Source organism: Bombus flavifrons, chromosome 8, assembly GCF_040668555.2.
Source record: "Bombus flavifrons isolate JBK064 chromosome 8, iyBomFlav1_principal, whole genome shotgun sequence".
NCBI classification, from domain to species: domain Eukaryota; kingdom Metazoa; phylum Arthropoda; class Insecta; order Hymenoptera; family Apidae; genus Bombus; species Bombus flavifrons.
Genome location: NC_138449.1, coordinates 5,196,679 through 5,211,456, shown reverse-complemented (window position 1 = coordinate 5,211,456; position 14,778 = coordinate 5,196,679). Strand labels below are relative to the sequence as shown.

Genomic DNA, 14,778 nt, shown 5'->3' with positions numbered 1-14,778 from the left:
AAAGTGAATTAAATATTTTGTACATCACATAGATATTTCTTAATGTTAATATGAATTGTGAGTTGAAGCTGCTTCAAGAAATTCGCGACGACTAATTCTTCGAAATCACCAAGGAGGGCGTGTTAAGAGTATGGTGATAGAGTGACAGACGCTAAAATGAATACATTTGGCAGTCGTCGTACAAAGTGAGAGAATTTATAAATTTAGTTTAAGATACTTTTATTTTACTAACTTCTCATTATTCGTTTATCACAAAAAATTTGAAAAGGATTCAATATATCTATTGAAATTAAAATATTCATCTTTATCTTTTTGAGGTTAAGTCTGTTATGTGTGTAGTTACTAAAATATAAAACAGAAACATAATTTTTCTATAGCGTAAAAATAGCAGTAGGAGCTTTAGTATGCGAGGAAAGTATTTTAAAAGGGGATATCACTATTGGACCAAAAACTATAATTCATCCAAGAGCAAGTATCATTGCAGAAGCTGGTCCAATTATAATAGGTGAAGGGAACATTATAGAAGAAATGGCGATCATAACAAATAAGTAATTTTAATTTCAAACATTTCTTTGCTCTTTCTTACTTATTATTTGACTAAATATTTAATTATGTTATTATAGGTTACCACCAGATACTCCCGAACCAACAACAATTCCGGTACAAATAATAGGCAATTATAATGTATTTGAAACTGATTGTACTTGTGAAGCATTTAAAGTTGGAGATCATAATATTTTAGAAAGCAAAGGTTACTATATTGTAATTAGGAACTTATTTATTTCTGATGCATCTTATTATAATTTATTCTTTATTTATAGCGCATGTTGGTCGTGAGGTTGAACTGACCAATGGTTGTATTATAGGAACGTCATGCTCATTGACAGAGGCAGACACAATACCAGAAAATACAATAATTTATGGTAATGAATGCCAACGTAGAGAAATGCATGATAAACCATATGTGAGTTTCTATTGGTTGGGGTTATATGTAACATTATAGGTAATATTTTGTTGTTTTATAATTTTATTATTTATTTCAGCCTCCAATAAGTCAAATAGAATTTTTGTTAAAAATTTTACCAACTTACCATCACATTCGTAAACCTAATGTAAAACCAACAAAAAATGAAGGGGGGCTATAACAAACTATATACATTCTTAGGTAATATATTTGCGATATAATGATTTAAAAATTCAACAGATATTTATACATTTAATGTTAATTCTAAAAACCAACAGTGTATTTTAATTACGTTTCTGTTTTCTAATTGTATTTATACATTCTGCACTATAAAAGTATTATTATTATATGTATAATAAGTTATGAGTAGTTTCACATGTGATGTACAATATAGCCCTTATGAGTTATTTGAAACAAAAATGAATATAGTATGCATAATAGCATCTTGTGAATAATTTTTTAATATAGATTTATTTTCAAATATTTAAAAGTGAACTTACAGAATATTTTGATAATACTTTGAAGTATTAAATAAAATATGCTTCTTATATAAGATTTTATGGTTTACTGTAACATCATAGAAAACCTATATCTATTCAGTGTTCTTGTCACATATTAGGATATAAGAATAGTACTATTGTATCATATCATATTCACTATGCTTTTTAATCAATGAATCGACTATATGTACATTGTAGAGTGAGGTGTATATGTATATCCTAGTAACAAATTTAATTTCCTGCTGTGCCAACAGATGGCAGAACTATCATCTATTTTGAAATCAGTTCTCAAATTTGACGAGAAAACTTGTTTTATAAAAAAACTTATCAATTTTATTATATTCTAATTATATTATTTATTTATTATTTACTATTACGTATCGGATTTGAATAAACTTGCGGTTCTACTGTTTTTAACATTTACACTTTTTGACAACAAAGTGCAAAATATGAAATATGTTCTATTTCTATTAACAAAATACCTATATAATTTACTTATTTATTATATAAAATACATGTATATAAATAATTCTATCTACATGGAATTTTTGTAATTGAGCATTTTATGAGAATATTTCCATCCTTTATTAAGCTCCAACAATTAATTAAATATATTTCTAAATTATATTAATTAAATATATTTCTAAATATTGTAAATAAAAATATATTTCTTATTATTCATTGAAGCTTAGGAACCTGGACGAAATTTCGCGATATCAGTGAGTCCGTGCGCATCGGCGATGCGACAAGTTAATATAACTTGATGTTTCTCCTTCTCGACGTTCTTCTCCGGGCGAACTCTCCGGAGAATCGCGGCGGCACAATACTAAACGCTACACCTATGAATATGAATTAGCGTCTCGTCGAGGGGGTTGGATGCGAACCATTTACCGTTTCCGTCAGCTTAGCCGCGTACCACAGTGGCTCTCAAATGCGATGCTTATTTAAGCAACAAATGTGCGAGTCGTGTTACTACATATTTTGTCCGAATTAACTCATTAATCATCTATAGACGACATTTTATTTTGTTTATACTACATAAAGTTCAATTGAACTGCTTCTGAACGATAACAGAAATAATATTCAATTTTTACTCAATTTTATCTATACAGTATAACATAAAATTTTGTTATGTTTGGATTATTTTAGTTACATTTAACAATTTTTAATAAAATTTTACGGTAAGTAATTATACTATTAAATTTTCTAGTTTATGTGAAAAAACGTTTTATACGAAATTCTGTGTAAAATAAATTTTGTATAAAAATTGAATATTATTCAAATAAAAAAATAAATTTAATATGTTTTATTATGTAACAAATAGAACAACAATTTTTCTGGAGGAATATATGAAGAGGAAACGCAGTTAAGAGCGTAGCGGTCGCGAGTGCCGCTTTATTTTAATGATCGCTCTTCGCAACCCTCTTGAACGCAACTCTTGTCGCGGAAAGTGGTGACCCGAGAGAGCTGTCATATTTTGACGTCCGCAGCGGGCGTTCTAGGCCAGAAGGGGGAGACAAGAAGAAAAGAGATTATTTTTCGTCGCGCTGGGAGAAGCCAGAAATCAGTACGACGGCACAACCAAGGGAAAGTCCCTAATGGCGTAACAACCACAGATTCGTGCAAGGTTTTCTTATCCCTGTTAGAGCGAATTCGTTATTGATAAATTTTTAGCGGATGATTTTTGTGTAAATTGAAAAGAGACTTCATTCTTTAGTTGTTAATTTGAAAATACTTCAAACGAGATATAGAACATATAACAAACAACATAACAAATTTTGGATTACGATACTCTTGAAATGTTTCTTCAACTTCAAACTTACTACTAATACTTCACGTATTACTTTTTACAGCACTATAATGTTCTACAACACTATAACTACATCAATTATGCGGACTGCAGTATCTTCATAAAGGAATTCCTTCTCAAAAATAGTTATCCAGAAACAGTAAACTGATTCCACAAAATTAATTTATACAAACAATTTTCTTATAAACAAAATTTTATTTTTGTAGCATATAATTCTAATTTATAAAGGCAATTACCGGAGTTATGGAAAAAGATCATTTTTAGATTTATAACAAGGATTACTCTTGCTTAATAATCGGGTCTAATGGATGAAATATGAAAAGAACTACAACTGGAACTGCAATTGCAATATAAAACAACGAAAATCACGAAGAGCACAAAATGAATTCAGCACCAAATGGAACTTCAACCGCATTAAAATCATCCGCCAATAATTCAGGGAATAGTTATCGTTGGACGATTTGCGCTAGCGATAGACGGTCCCTAGAGAACGTTTCACGATGATCTTTCGTCCATCAACGATGGCGGCGATCGTGAACGCGTCAAACAACTCTCGGCGCCCTCGCTCTTGCGCTTAAATTGACGTCCACGGACAACACGGGAGAACCGCTTTGTCGAGCGGCGAACAAGAGTGACGAGCGTTGCGAATGCACGACTCGCTTAACATTTCCATTGTGAACGCAAACGAAGACTGGAGGGCGAAAAATGTCATGTACGTCGACGGGATCGCGCGTAGAATTAATTCGATATCCCCGCGGTTTGACAGAGATTTCCCGTAATTACTGGGGAAACGTTAATCCATTGCGAATTAAGTCTCAGCTTGTTTTATAGTTAAATAAAATAAGGGTTTTCATGATTAAATAAACATCGTATGAAATAACACTAGAATGAGTAAACTTATAACTCAATCTAATATAATTTATCCATGGAAATACGAGGAGTTCATCAGAAATGTAAGAAATGACTTGACCTCCATATCATTCTAAGTATCTTATACGACCGAAATCTTCGCAAATCATCTGTCCGGTATTGAAACGTGGATGGGTCGTTTAGGTCCATTTAGCGATGAAATCGTCGCATGTCGAGAGATCCATGTCGATACCGTGTACACGATGTCGTCGAGAGCGATCCCGCCGCGCGGTCAGCCGAGAGGCGACGAGATAAACGATTCAATCGTGACAATGAATAATACTGGAGCGACGGTTAAACGCGGCAGCGGATCGGATCGGGTCCGCCCACAAGGCTGTCCGGAGGGAAACCACCCGTAAAATCCAAAAGGGGTGCAGTGGAGCGGGAGCGGCAGGGGGCGCCAGGCGACTCTGTGACGCGATTATGCTAACGAAGTTATTCCATTGTAACGCTGTTTACAACGGCGCGCATTAAGGCTACACCGGAACAATAGCAGCCCCCTGCCCCTCTAACTCTCTCCTCCTTGTGCACGAGCCAGGGAATCCTCGGGAATCGCGCGGCCATTGTATGCCCTGTTCGAGAAGGAAACACAAACGATGCTCGATGATTGACAGAAGTGAAAAAAATGTCGAGGGTATAAATGTCAGCGGTCAGCGATCGCGAAGATTACGGCCAGAAAGTTTTGATAAGTAGAATTTTCTTGTTGAAATGTTCACTACCTAGTAATTAGTGTAATAAATGCTACATAGTTCGAAATAAAAGTTTATCAATATTCTTAGTTTATAACAGCTCAGCTGCATTTTTTTTCTTTTCTGATTAATGCTTACTGTTGCATCATATATTCAATCTATGAAATCGTTAACAACAGTTTGTAAAAAGTACTTTACTGTACGTGAATACCCTTTGCTATTTACGTTATTGTACATACTCGCAATCAATCTTATATTTACAAGAAGAAACAAAGGTTATTTACTTATATTCCTATACGTAATACATAAGGCAAAGAGAAGTTGCCAAAACCATCGAACACAATGAATACAAGAGGGATGGAAGGGGCCCCGACCACTCAAGTCTGGTTACACCCTATTGGGGCGCCACTTGACTCGTATTTAACTTTCAAATATATTTTATGCCTTTTGCATTTTAATACTTTCATGGATTCGCTATTTCTACACCCTTCTCTCGGTTCGCCTAATGCGCATGCATTTTCGTTCCAGTGAAATGTAGGCGATTTCGTGTCACAAACCATTGCCACCCCTCATACGCACCAACACTGTCAACAACATATCTCCAATCCCATTTGATACCAATGCTATTTTTAATTTTACACAATTAAACTTTAACGTATCCCCTTGTATTTTTTAGAAAACTTTTTTGTGTAATATTAGTTTTCTAATCTGCTTATCAAGATAAAGCTTCTAATTGTTAAATATCGTACCATATTTTTCTTTCTTACGACAAAGATATAATATCTCACTATTCACTTTTCATATTTGTTCACGAATTCATTTTTCTTCGATGAAAATTTGCGATCGTAAAAATATATAAATGCACTTCACCAAGTCATAGATTCTTCGTTTCGTTGGCTGTAAAACTTCGTCAAAATTTGATTTCCTCGCGATAACAGAGAGGCAAAGAGATCAGCGTGGGCGATTCGAGACGCAAGAAACTCATGCACGAACGAGCTCGGCATTTATGTGTCCATCGAAGCGTGACGACGCTTCGACGGGATTATTTGTAGGATTCAGTCGTATACCCGACGTTTCCGCCGAATCCTTTGTACCATTCGCCCGTTACGCCATAGAATATTTTCGAGACGTATTTAGGCTTGTTTCGGACAGCCGGATATTCATCCCACTATTTTTACTCCATTCTATGGCCTTCACTTTCTCTCTCCTTCTTATTTTCTATCCTGTGTTATATTTGATCTCTGAAAATTCGATTGAAAATATAAAGCGTTATTTCGAAGGGACAGATATTATCATAAGTAACAAATTTTTGGCAAGTTTTAAAGTCATCAAAATCTTTCGTAATGGGGGTTACATAACTTTTTATATGACAGTCGGTGCGTATTTTCTGTTCTTCATAAGACACTATTAAGACCGTGTCTGGAAACAATTGTTTGAAATGATATTTTAATTTTAATCGTGTAAAATTTATCGTTTGAAAGAATGCTGCTTCACTTTTGTTATTTAGATACATATGTATTTAATTTACATTCTATATTAAGAATATTTCAATGTTTAAGATTTTATATAAAATACATACTACCTCATCAATGATCTTATTATTCCTGACACAATTACTTTTACTATTTTACTAGTACGTTAAATTAACAAAGAATGCAATTAGCGTACAAGATCACGTATCTGCACAAGTGTCTATCGACATTCAGTGGTTGTTAGCTAAAATGAGAAAGAAGAGCAAATCGAGAGGACGACGACGAAGAAGATTATCTCGTACAAAGTCCGTCTCTGTGATTCTTTGGACTTTGGACGTCGAGCTGCTGTTCGACTTGTCCCTTGCATCCGAATGCGACTGCCGATCGCTTTGAAGTACACCGACGACACCGTGTACATATTCTTCCCTGCCAGTATAATAACTTGCGATGAGAAAAAATTAATTAGCCGACCGAGCCAGCTGTGCTCCGTTTAAGTAAACGCGGAGATTAACACGCTTCCGTTTCTTGATTGATTTATGAACAAAGCGGAAGATACATACGAAGGATAAAGTTTCAGTTGCGTAACTTTTTTTTATTTTGTTACTTGGTTTTTATAAAATTAAGAAACAAAATTCAACAACGCAAATAAACTGAACAAAGTATTCAAATGAAATGTTAACGCCACATTAGTCCTTAATCAGTTTTTACATTATTTACTTGCTAGTAAGAGAAAAGTAAAATGTTTTAATAATAAAATTTGTCACATAGATCGTATCATATACGTATTGATGAACAATTTCGCAAATATCAGCTGTATAACGTGTTACCTCCCTTTTGTAGACACAGACTACTGCGAACGAAAAAGTTACCGTACATACACGTCGAATCAGATAATCTTTCCACTTCGTCCACAGAACAGAAGCGTGTATGCAGATGTGGTTTGCCGAGGGAGAGCCAAGCAGAAACGTAGATGGCATTCCTCTAATTTGTCGGCTCGACTTTGTCGGCTAATCAATCGAGTTCGTGATTACCATGCGCCGCGAGCGTTAACCACGACGAGATTCCACGCTTTTCGTGCTGTATCTATCTACGCGTAATCATAGCTGGAAAGTATGCATGTGTATGACTAACCTTTATTATCATACTATACAAACTTTCTACACATGTATGTATGTACATGGATACAGCTAAAGGAATAATATAGTTAATGGTTCAGGCCACAGTTTAACTTTGACGCATAGTTGAAGATTTCTTAGAAAAAATCGAACGAAATAAAATTAAATTTTGTATAAAGTCTTCCCCTATTTATATATGAGTTAATGTGAAATTCATTAATTGATAGGCAGATTACGCAAAATTTTACGAAACTTCTCTATGCATGCACCTGGAAGTGAGATTTTGCGGCATAAATCCTGTTTTACAAATGTACTTTCCATGCACAATTAAAAACCGATTACATTCGTTTTGGCGATTATTCAGACAAGCATGGTGAACGTTTCAAGCTCTTTCTACGAGTGCATCTATGTATGTACATATACGCTGGCTTGACGTGCTATACGCGCGTTCGTGCTGCCTGTCGGCAAGCAGACGCACGCATCGCCGCCTTCATTTCACGCATAATTGAAAGCACGTCCCATTTAGCGTCGAGGACGTTCGCCACTTCTCTCAACTGCGGGCTTCCTCTTAAGATAGCACCCGTTTAGTCGTGTCCCGTACGATTAACGTGATTTAAGTATCGTACCCGTTTAACGTCTCAACGAAAATGTCCGCCATAATTCAAGCAGCATGTTTTTTCCTGCATTCTCGCACTTCGTAAACGAATGATCTTCAGTTCTCGTCTATGAAGTTTCATATAGATATATGTTACACAAGCATTTATATTTAATTATACGGTAAAATCTTGATTATCGGACACCAATTCTTGGAATATCGATTAAAGGATAATTCAGGATGATTTCTTGTATGCGAGATTGTAAAACAAAAGTAAGAATTTATTTCATGCCATCATCCTTAAATACATAGTAACAAAAGTATTACTTTCCAAGCATTCTATTCACTCCCTTGTTTCCATCTTTCCTTTCCTCCTCCTCTGGGCTTTCCTTCTTGTTATTTATTACACCTATATTAAATAAATCTATTACGTGTATACTTAAATTATATCTATCCATATTCCGAGAAAAATATCAAAAACTGACTACTAGCAAATATCCGACGAGCAACTTTCGAATAAAATAGTTCTTAATACCAAGAATGCTAACTACTGCATAGAAGTGTACCCAAATACTGCAGAACGTTATTATAAGCCATTTCAACAGCTCTCTACACTCATCATGCTAACTTCAACTCCCGAATTGCTCTCCTTTGAAACGCATCATTCAACCAAACGCAATAAACTGTCCACCTTTCCTGCTAATGCAGCGTGTCGTGATGCACGCCACGGAAATCCCACCGATTACAGGGCGAGCCATTTTGTCTTCGTGTGTACAAATCCTAACATTCGCGACACGACGATGGATTAGGTTTCGCGATAGGTTACCAGCGTCTCCTTTTCACAGTGTACGATTTGTCGCCACGGCGAACCAAAAACCTTTGGTTAATCCATTACTGTGTACGCGTCGTTTCGGTTTCTACGACGCCCACCAATTTGCTAACCATCGATTTCTGTGCGCTCTCTCGTAAACCGTGGCCCTTCTTCTCTCAGCCGCTGTGGACGCAAATAATACCAAGCCGCCAATCGCGAATTCTAGACCCTTTCCATCCGCGTTTTTCCCCCGTACGGTGGTTGCTATCTTTGGAAACGCAGGCGCGGCAACCGTGTCCCTTTTGACGGAACCGGCCACCGTGGCCTCTCTCGTCTGACGTTGCGTTCCTCTTCTACTTGCTTGATGGATTCGCGTGTCTCGCGGTTGTCGGGAACTCAAGAAACTGGTGTTCTCTTCGTGGAATCGGAATTGAATTATGGATATAAGAATAGCGGATCTCTGGGTCCTGGATTGAATTACTAAATGAAATTGGGACGTTGCTTAATTTTGAAAATTTAATAAATTGAAGTGTAAAATGTAAAAATTGAATAATATTAGGAAAGATGATTAGTCTAGAACTAAGCGTTTCATGATAGGGTTTCTGTTGCCGTAGCAATGTTTTTCAATTATTCGATATATTTCGACGTGTATATTCAGGATTCCAGTTTGAGTCAAGATTTGGTTAAACGTCTTATTGTAAATCATTGTGAAAAGTTCGTGGGTAATACCCCATAAACGAAGGAAAGAGGAGAAGGAGAAGCGTAAGAAGTAAAGTGACAAAGAAGGGGAAAGAATAAATTATCCGAGGAAGATAAAAGGAAAGAGATGTTGCAAAGGAAATGAGTCGTCAAGCGTAGATAGTACTATTTTATCCTCCATTTTAGTAGTATCCAGTTTAGCCGTATTAAATTTGAACTTGCGCTTAACTTATTCTCAAACATCTATTTCAACCATTTGAGCATCATAGTACTCTTCTTTTTAATGAATTATATAAGATACAAAAGATATATAAATGTAATTATACATAAAAAAGGTATATATTAGAACAAATAGAACGTACGAAGTATTAATTTCACTTTCTACATTTAAAGATCATGTGATTAAAGGAAAAGCGAAAGGAAGAAAGATGAATTGCTCTTAGGAAATAATTGGAGCTTAACAAAAACACGTTAGATATATTTTCTCTATTACCGCTAGACAGATGGTGATTATGCAGGTCCATACACAACTAAATAAACACAATTAAAAATATGAAGTTTAAATACAAAGTTGTATCACCTGCTGAATATATGTTCTCTATATTCATAAAAATATTGTCTAGGTATTTACATATCGTGCATATATTCTTTGCATTATAAAATTCCATATTCGTAAATGCATAAACATCCATTCATAAATAGGTTTAGCATAAACTAATAAATATTCCGTTCATACTGTTCGAATAATTTAACTTTGTAAACGTCACTGTATCGTACCGTTCGGCTGACGAAACATTAGGCAATTAAAAGTCGTACTTTTGTCGGGAGCGTCGCGGCGCGCTTAAGAACCGAAGCGTTTAAGAGTCAACGCTTCCGTTCACACGTGCGTAACGAAAGCTCCGCGGGTCGCGCGCAACGACGCCTTCGAGGAGCAAAATAAAGAGATGCCCAGTGACTTGCCTCGCGAGACAAGATTTAGGGCCGTCTGAGTATTCGTGTCTGAATCTCCTTGCGCGCGTTTTCCACTCGTCCTGCACGCCTAGCGAGATTCTGCTTGGGAAAATCCGTGCTCCATAGGTCGACGCGCATGAAATGATGAGAAACACTAGCAGAAATGAATTCCGTGTGAATTTCAGTCACCAAGAGGCTTACGATTCCACAATTTTCTCAGCTGAGAATGGTTCCAAGAAGATATAAATGGTTTAACATTAGAGTTATCTGTTAAACTTAACGAACTCATCGAGTTCACAGATTTCTTGTTATATTTTGTTATTTTAAAGAACAGTAAAGTAGTTCCATTGGATGATACCAAGTGAATGAGATACTAATATAACAAAGTGCAATAAGATAGCGGTAAAAAGATCACGCATCAACTTGTAAAGCATCGTTGTAAAGGAGAAAGTAGAATCTCTATCGTAGAAAAAGGTTTCTAAATACCACAGAATTGTTTAAATTCCACAAAATTGTCAAAAAATAGGCATGTTTATTTTTTCAACTCTGTAACATTGTATAAAAACATTTTTCAAGAAAATGAACTAAACAAGACGAAAATTGAGTTTTGTCCTCTAAAATAGCTCTAAACAAATTGTTGCACGATTTTTGTTCACAAAGTTATAAGAGTTTACATCGACAATTTTTCGTGAAAAGTCTCGTGACCCTTTCATTTTTGCTGTTGAATATATTCTAATCATCGGAACTAATTTTAGCCTTCTTTAAGAATATTTATAGCGAAATAGAAATAAATATAAAATAATTAAATAAATTTAGAAAAATAAATGAATATGACATGGTTTAGAATATGCGGTTTTCGTGAAAAATTCAAACAAGTGACAACCTGAAAATAAATTTCTATAATGTGTTTCTAGTAAGAAACTCGTCATAATTACGTCCTGACAACATGCACCGCTTCTTGAGTTTTATTTACAGCACTTTCATTTTGCTTTACAACCCGTTAAGTGCCATTTTGTCAAGCTCCGTATCCGCCTGCAGATCCGGTCGATACTCATTTCCGCTTCGCTGTCACCGGGAACATCTTTTATCAAGATGATTTGCCTCGCACGATAAACTTCTCTTGACAGCATCTCATACAGCAACATATTCTCTGTATTTAAATGTATTTAAAGACCATTGAAACCTGAGGAAATGAAGGGGCGTATAATATATTTATTTTAATTTAATTATCACTGAATGAAACTGCTTTTAACTCCGATACGTTTTTTGGGGTCACTCTGGATCGAATCGTATTCTTGTATTGTAAGGAAATTTCTTGAATTTAAGGAAAATATAAATGAATTCTTAATAATATATATAATTCTTCGTATGTATTCATGAATATGATGAATGAATATATAATGTATTCAACATAATTTAATTATCAATACTTTAATGAAACTATTTTTAACTCTGTTGTTTTCTCAGAATTACTTTTGATCGAATTGTATTATTCTATTGCCAAGAAGTTTCTTAAGTTTGAGAAATCATAATTGATCAAATAATTTTAGACGTCTTTAAAGGTTGTTGTCGCAACGAACTCGAAGATACATGTTCTTGCGCTTTCATATAACGACCAGCCGTTTAACTTTAGATTCTGTAAAGCTCAATTAGACTCGTGTTGCGTTAACGAGTGCCGAAATAGCGCCACTATTAGCGTGATGTACCGATTAGCCCAGCTTGGAAACGCCTACAAATAGAAGAAACCACGAATGGGTGTAACCTGCCACGGGAAATTATGCGCCAGTAAGTAATTGCATCCTTTGGTCATCTTTTCTTTTCCTTGTACCTTAAAATCTCCTTCTCTTTATATATTCTGTACCTTAAATAAATAAATAAATAAATAAATAACGTAAATATTACAACAGCAAAATGCAAATTTAATGTGGCATTAAAGAAAAATAGTTAAACATGTAAATTATTAGAAGGGAATGAAAAATTTGTACTTAAGTATGCAATTCACAGAAAAAAGTTACAAAGATCACATAAGAATAATTAAAGCTGTAAAAAGTAGAAATGTTGAATTGTAGACTGGCTTTACTCAAGAATATGAAATAATAGCAATTACGTTTAAAATGGATGATACAATTCTCACCCATTATGACTTGAATCTTTCAGATATTGAACTTCGATTCCTACTCCTCGTTTGTACGAGTTCTCATTCCCTTAACATATATAACTAAAGTTAGTTTCATTATGGAATAATTCGAAAAAGATGTAAAAATCCAAAAGAGGATTTTTTTAACGCTCAATGACAACGATACCTTAACAACGCATGAATTATCAAAATTAATGGCAGCTATTCTTACTCATCAAATTAACGTTCATCAAAATTCGGTGCAATGGGCGAGCTATTTTGGGTGGTCCGACTCACGTGCATAATCGACGCGTTATTAGACGCGACCGGTCACGTGGGTGTATTTACGTCATAACGAGTATGCATAGCGATCAGCGTTAACGAGCCAGCTCGCTTTCAGCACCGTAAGCGTTGCCATAAGCCCACCAACCGCGTCCCTTGTATTTTTATCGTTCGCCCGCGAACGCCGCCGATGAACGTGTCTCCCATTAGGTTGCTCACCATGCCACCCCCGCACTACGCTTCCTTAACGAGCGCTGTTATCCGAACAATCTTGGCGCGAGCCAATCCACTCCCAGGATAATGATGCACCCTTCTTGGTGTCAATCCGCTCAGCGTCATCGAGATCGTACTAGCTCAACACGAGAATCTATCTCGTTGTGTATTCTACGAAATCGTTCCCTGACTTTGGCTTTTATTCTCTTGAAAATCGATTGACAACTTGAGAGCAGATGCTTTCATTTTGATATTACGGTGTCGGGGATTTAAGTAGATAATTTGATGACAATACCTACTTGGAGAAGAAGTAGAAGCTTTGAAAATTGTTAGAAGGTTCGTAAATGATTGCTGTCAAGTATTACGGCGTGATTTATTCCCTTTTGTGAAACTCTATTTATTTATATCTCTGTAGATATTTATCAGACTTTCATGTTCTTTATATTACGTTTTCTATACTTAGAGGAAACATGATTCGTCGATGTCATAGATAATATACAATTATATCTTGATAGTGATTACATATTTATCATGTATGTAGGTAATATTCGACAAGTACGTTTAAAGTAGGTAATTTCAATAAATACTTCTATTCATAAGTTTCAGGCATTTTAAAAAATGGCTTTCGTTCTTTCTTATGTGTTCTTTTAAAAAGCTAATCGAATGAAATTTAGGGATTCTAGAAGAGAATTATTCTAGATAAGTAATATGTAGCATGAAAACTTCTTTGATGAAATTCTCTCCTTGATGCGTCTTGTCACAAATCAATTTACCTAATACAAAGTCATCGATGTATAGCGGCACAGGAGTCAAACAGGAGTCAAACTCAGAACATTGATTCAGCCTTGACGCAGAAATGTAATAATAAGCAAACTCCGGGCAAAACAATGTCGCCGCTACATGCAACCGTCGAATGAAGACGAATTTGAATTTTCCGACTCTCCTCCGACCAGTATAAATAAACGGACGCGATCGCGAGCGACAGAGTATCGTACAGTATCTACAGAGTATTTATTGAGCTACGCGACGAGCATTAACGAGTATTTATTCCGCGATTTTATTCTGCGATTTATATTTTGTATTAACGATTCACGTATACAGCTGTACATTAATTTATTATTTTAAACATATTCGACTGTTTCAACAACAAGCAATCTCGTCCTTTAAACCTCACGTACTAACTATCCTCCACAGATGCATTCACCTAATGCGTTTGCACTATTCTCCAAAATTGACGAGACATCAAAATTTCTATAGAATTTACAATTTCGAGATTGCTCCTCCAAAATAGTTATACCTACAGGTAACTACGTATACTTTATACTTATTCTATTATCTTCACTATATATATTACTTTACACTTCTCATAAACAATCCTAACTATCCCTAGCACAACTTTGCTTCTATAACATATTCCTATAGCTTTTTGAAAGAATAAAAAAATACGAACGAAGCGACCGTCAGTGAAACGAGAAATAGCAAAAGCGGCAAAAGGAACAAGATAACCGCATCGAGTTCACAAAATACATGGCAGTTCGTCATAGGTAGTAATTAACAGAGGGATCGATGGTAGAGTATCCGGCCTCGTAACGGGTGAAATTCATCCTTGGTTCAAGCTCGATCACGCCGGCGGATCGCGACCACGGAAGGAC

The 14,778-nt window shown here is 35.5% G+C and overlaps 1 protein-coding gene across 1 annotated transcript; it reads left to right on the top strand.

Moving 5' to 3' along the window:
* Nucleotides 1–51: 51 nt before the first annotated feature.
* On the top strand, nucleotides 52–1,517 carry DCTN6-p27 (dynactin subunit 6). The gene is made up of 5 exons (XM_069119394.1): nucleotides 52–185; nucleotides 378–548; nucleotides 624–751; nucleotides 822–964; nucleotides 1,044–1,517. The coding sequence occupies exons 1-5, from the start codon at nucleotides 157–159 to the stop codon at nucleotides 1,143–1,145; spliced, it is 573 nt and encodes a 190-aa protein (XP_068975495.1). The 5' UTR covers nucleotides 52–156; the 3' UTR covers nucleotides 1,146–1,517.
* Nucleotides 1,518–14,778: the final 13,261 nt, after the last annotated feature.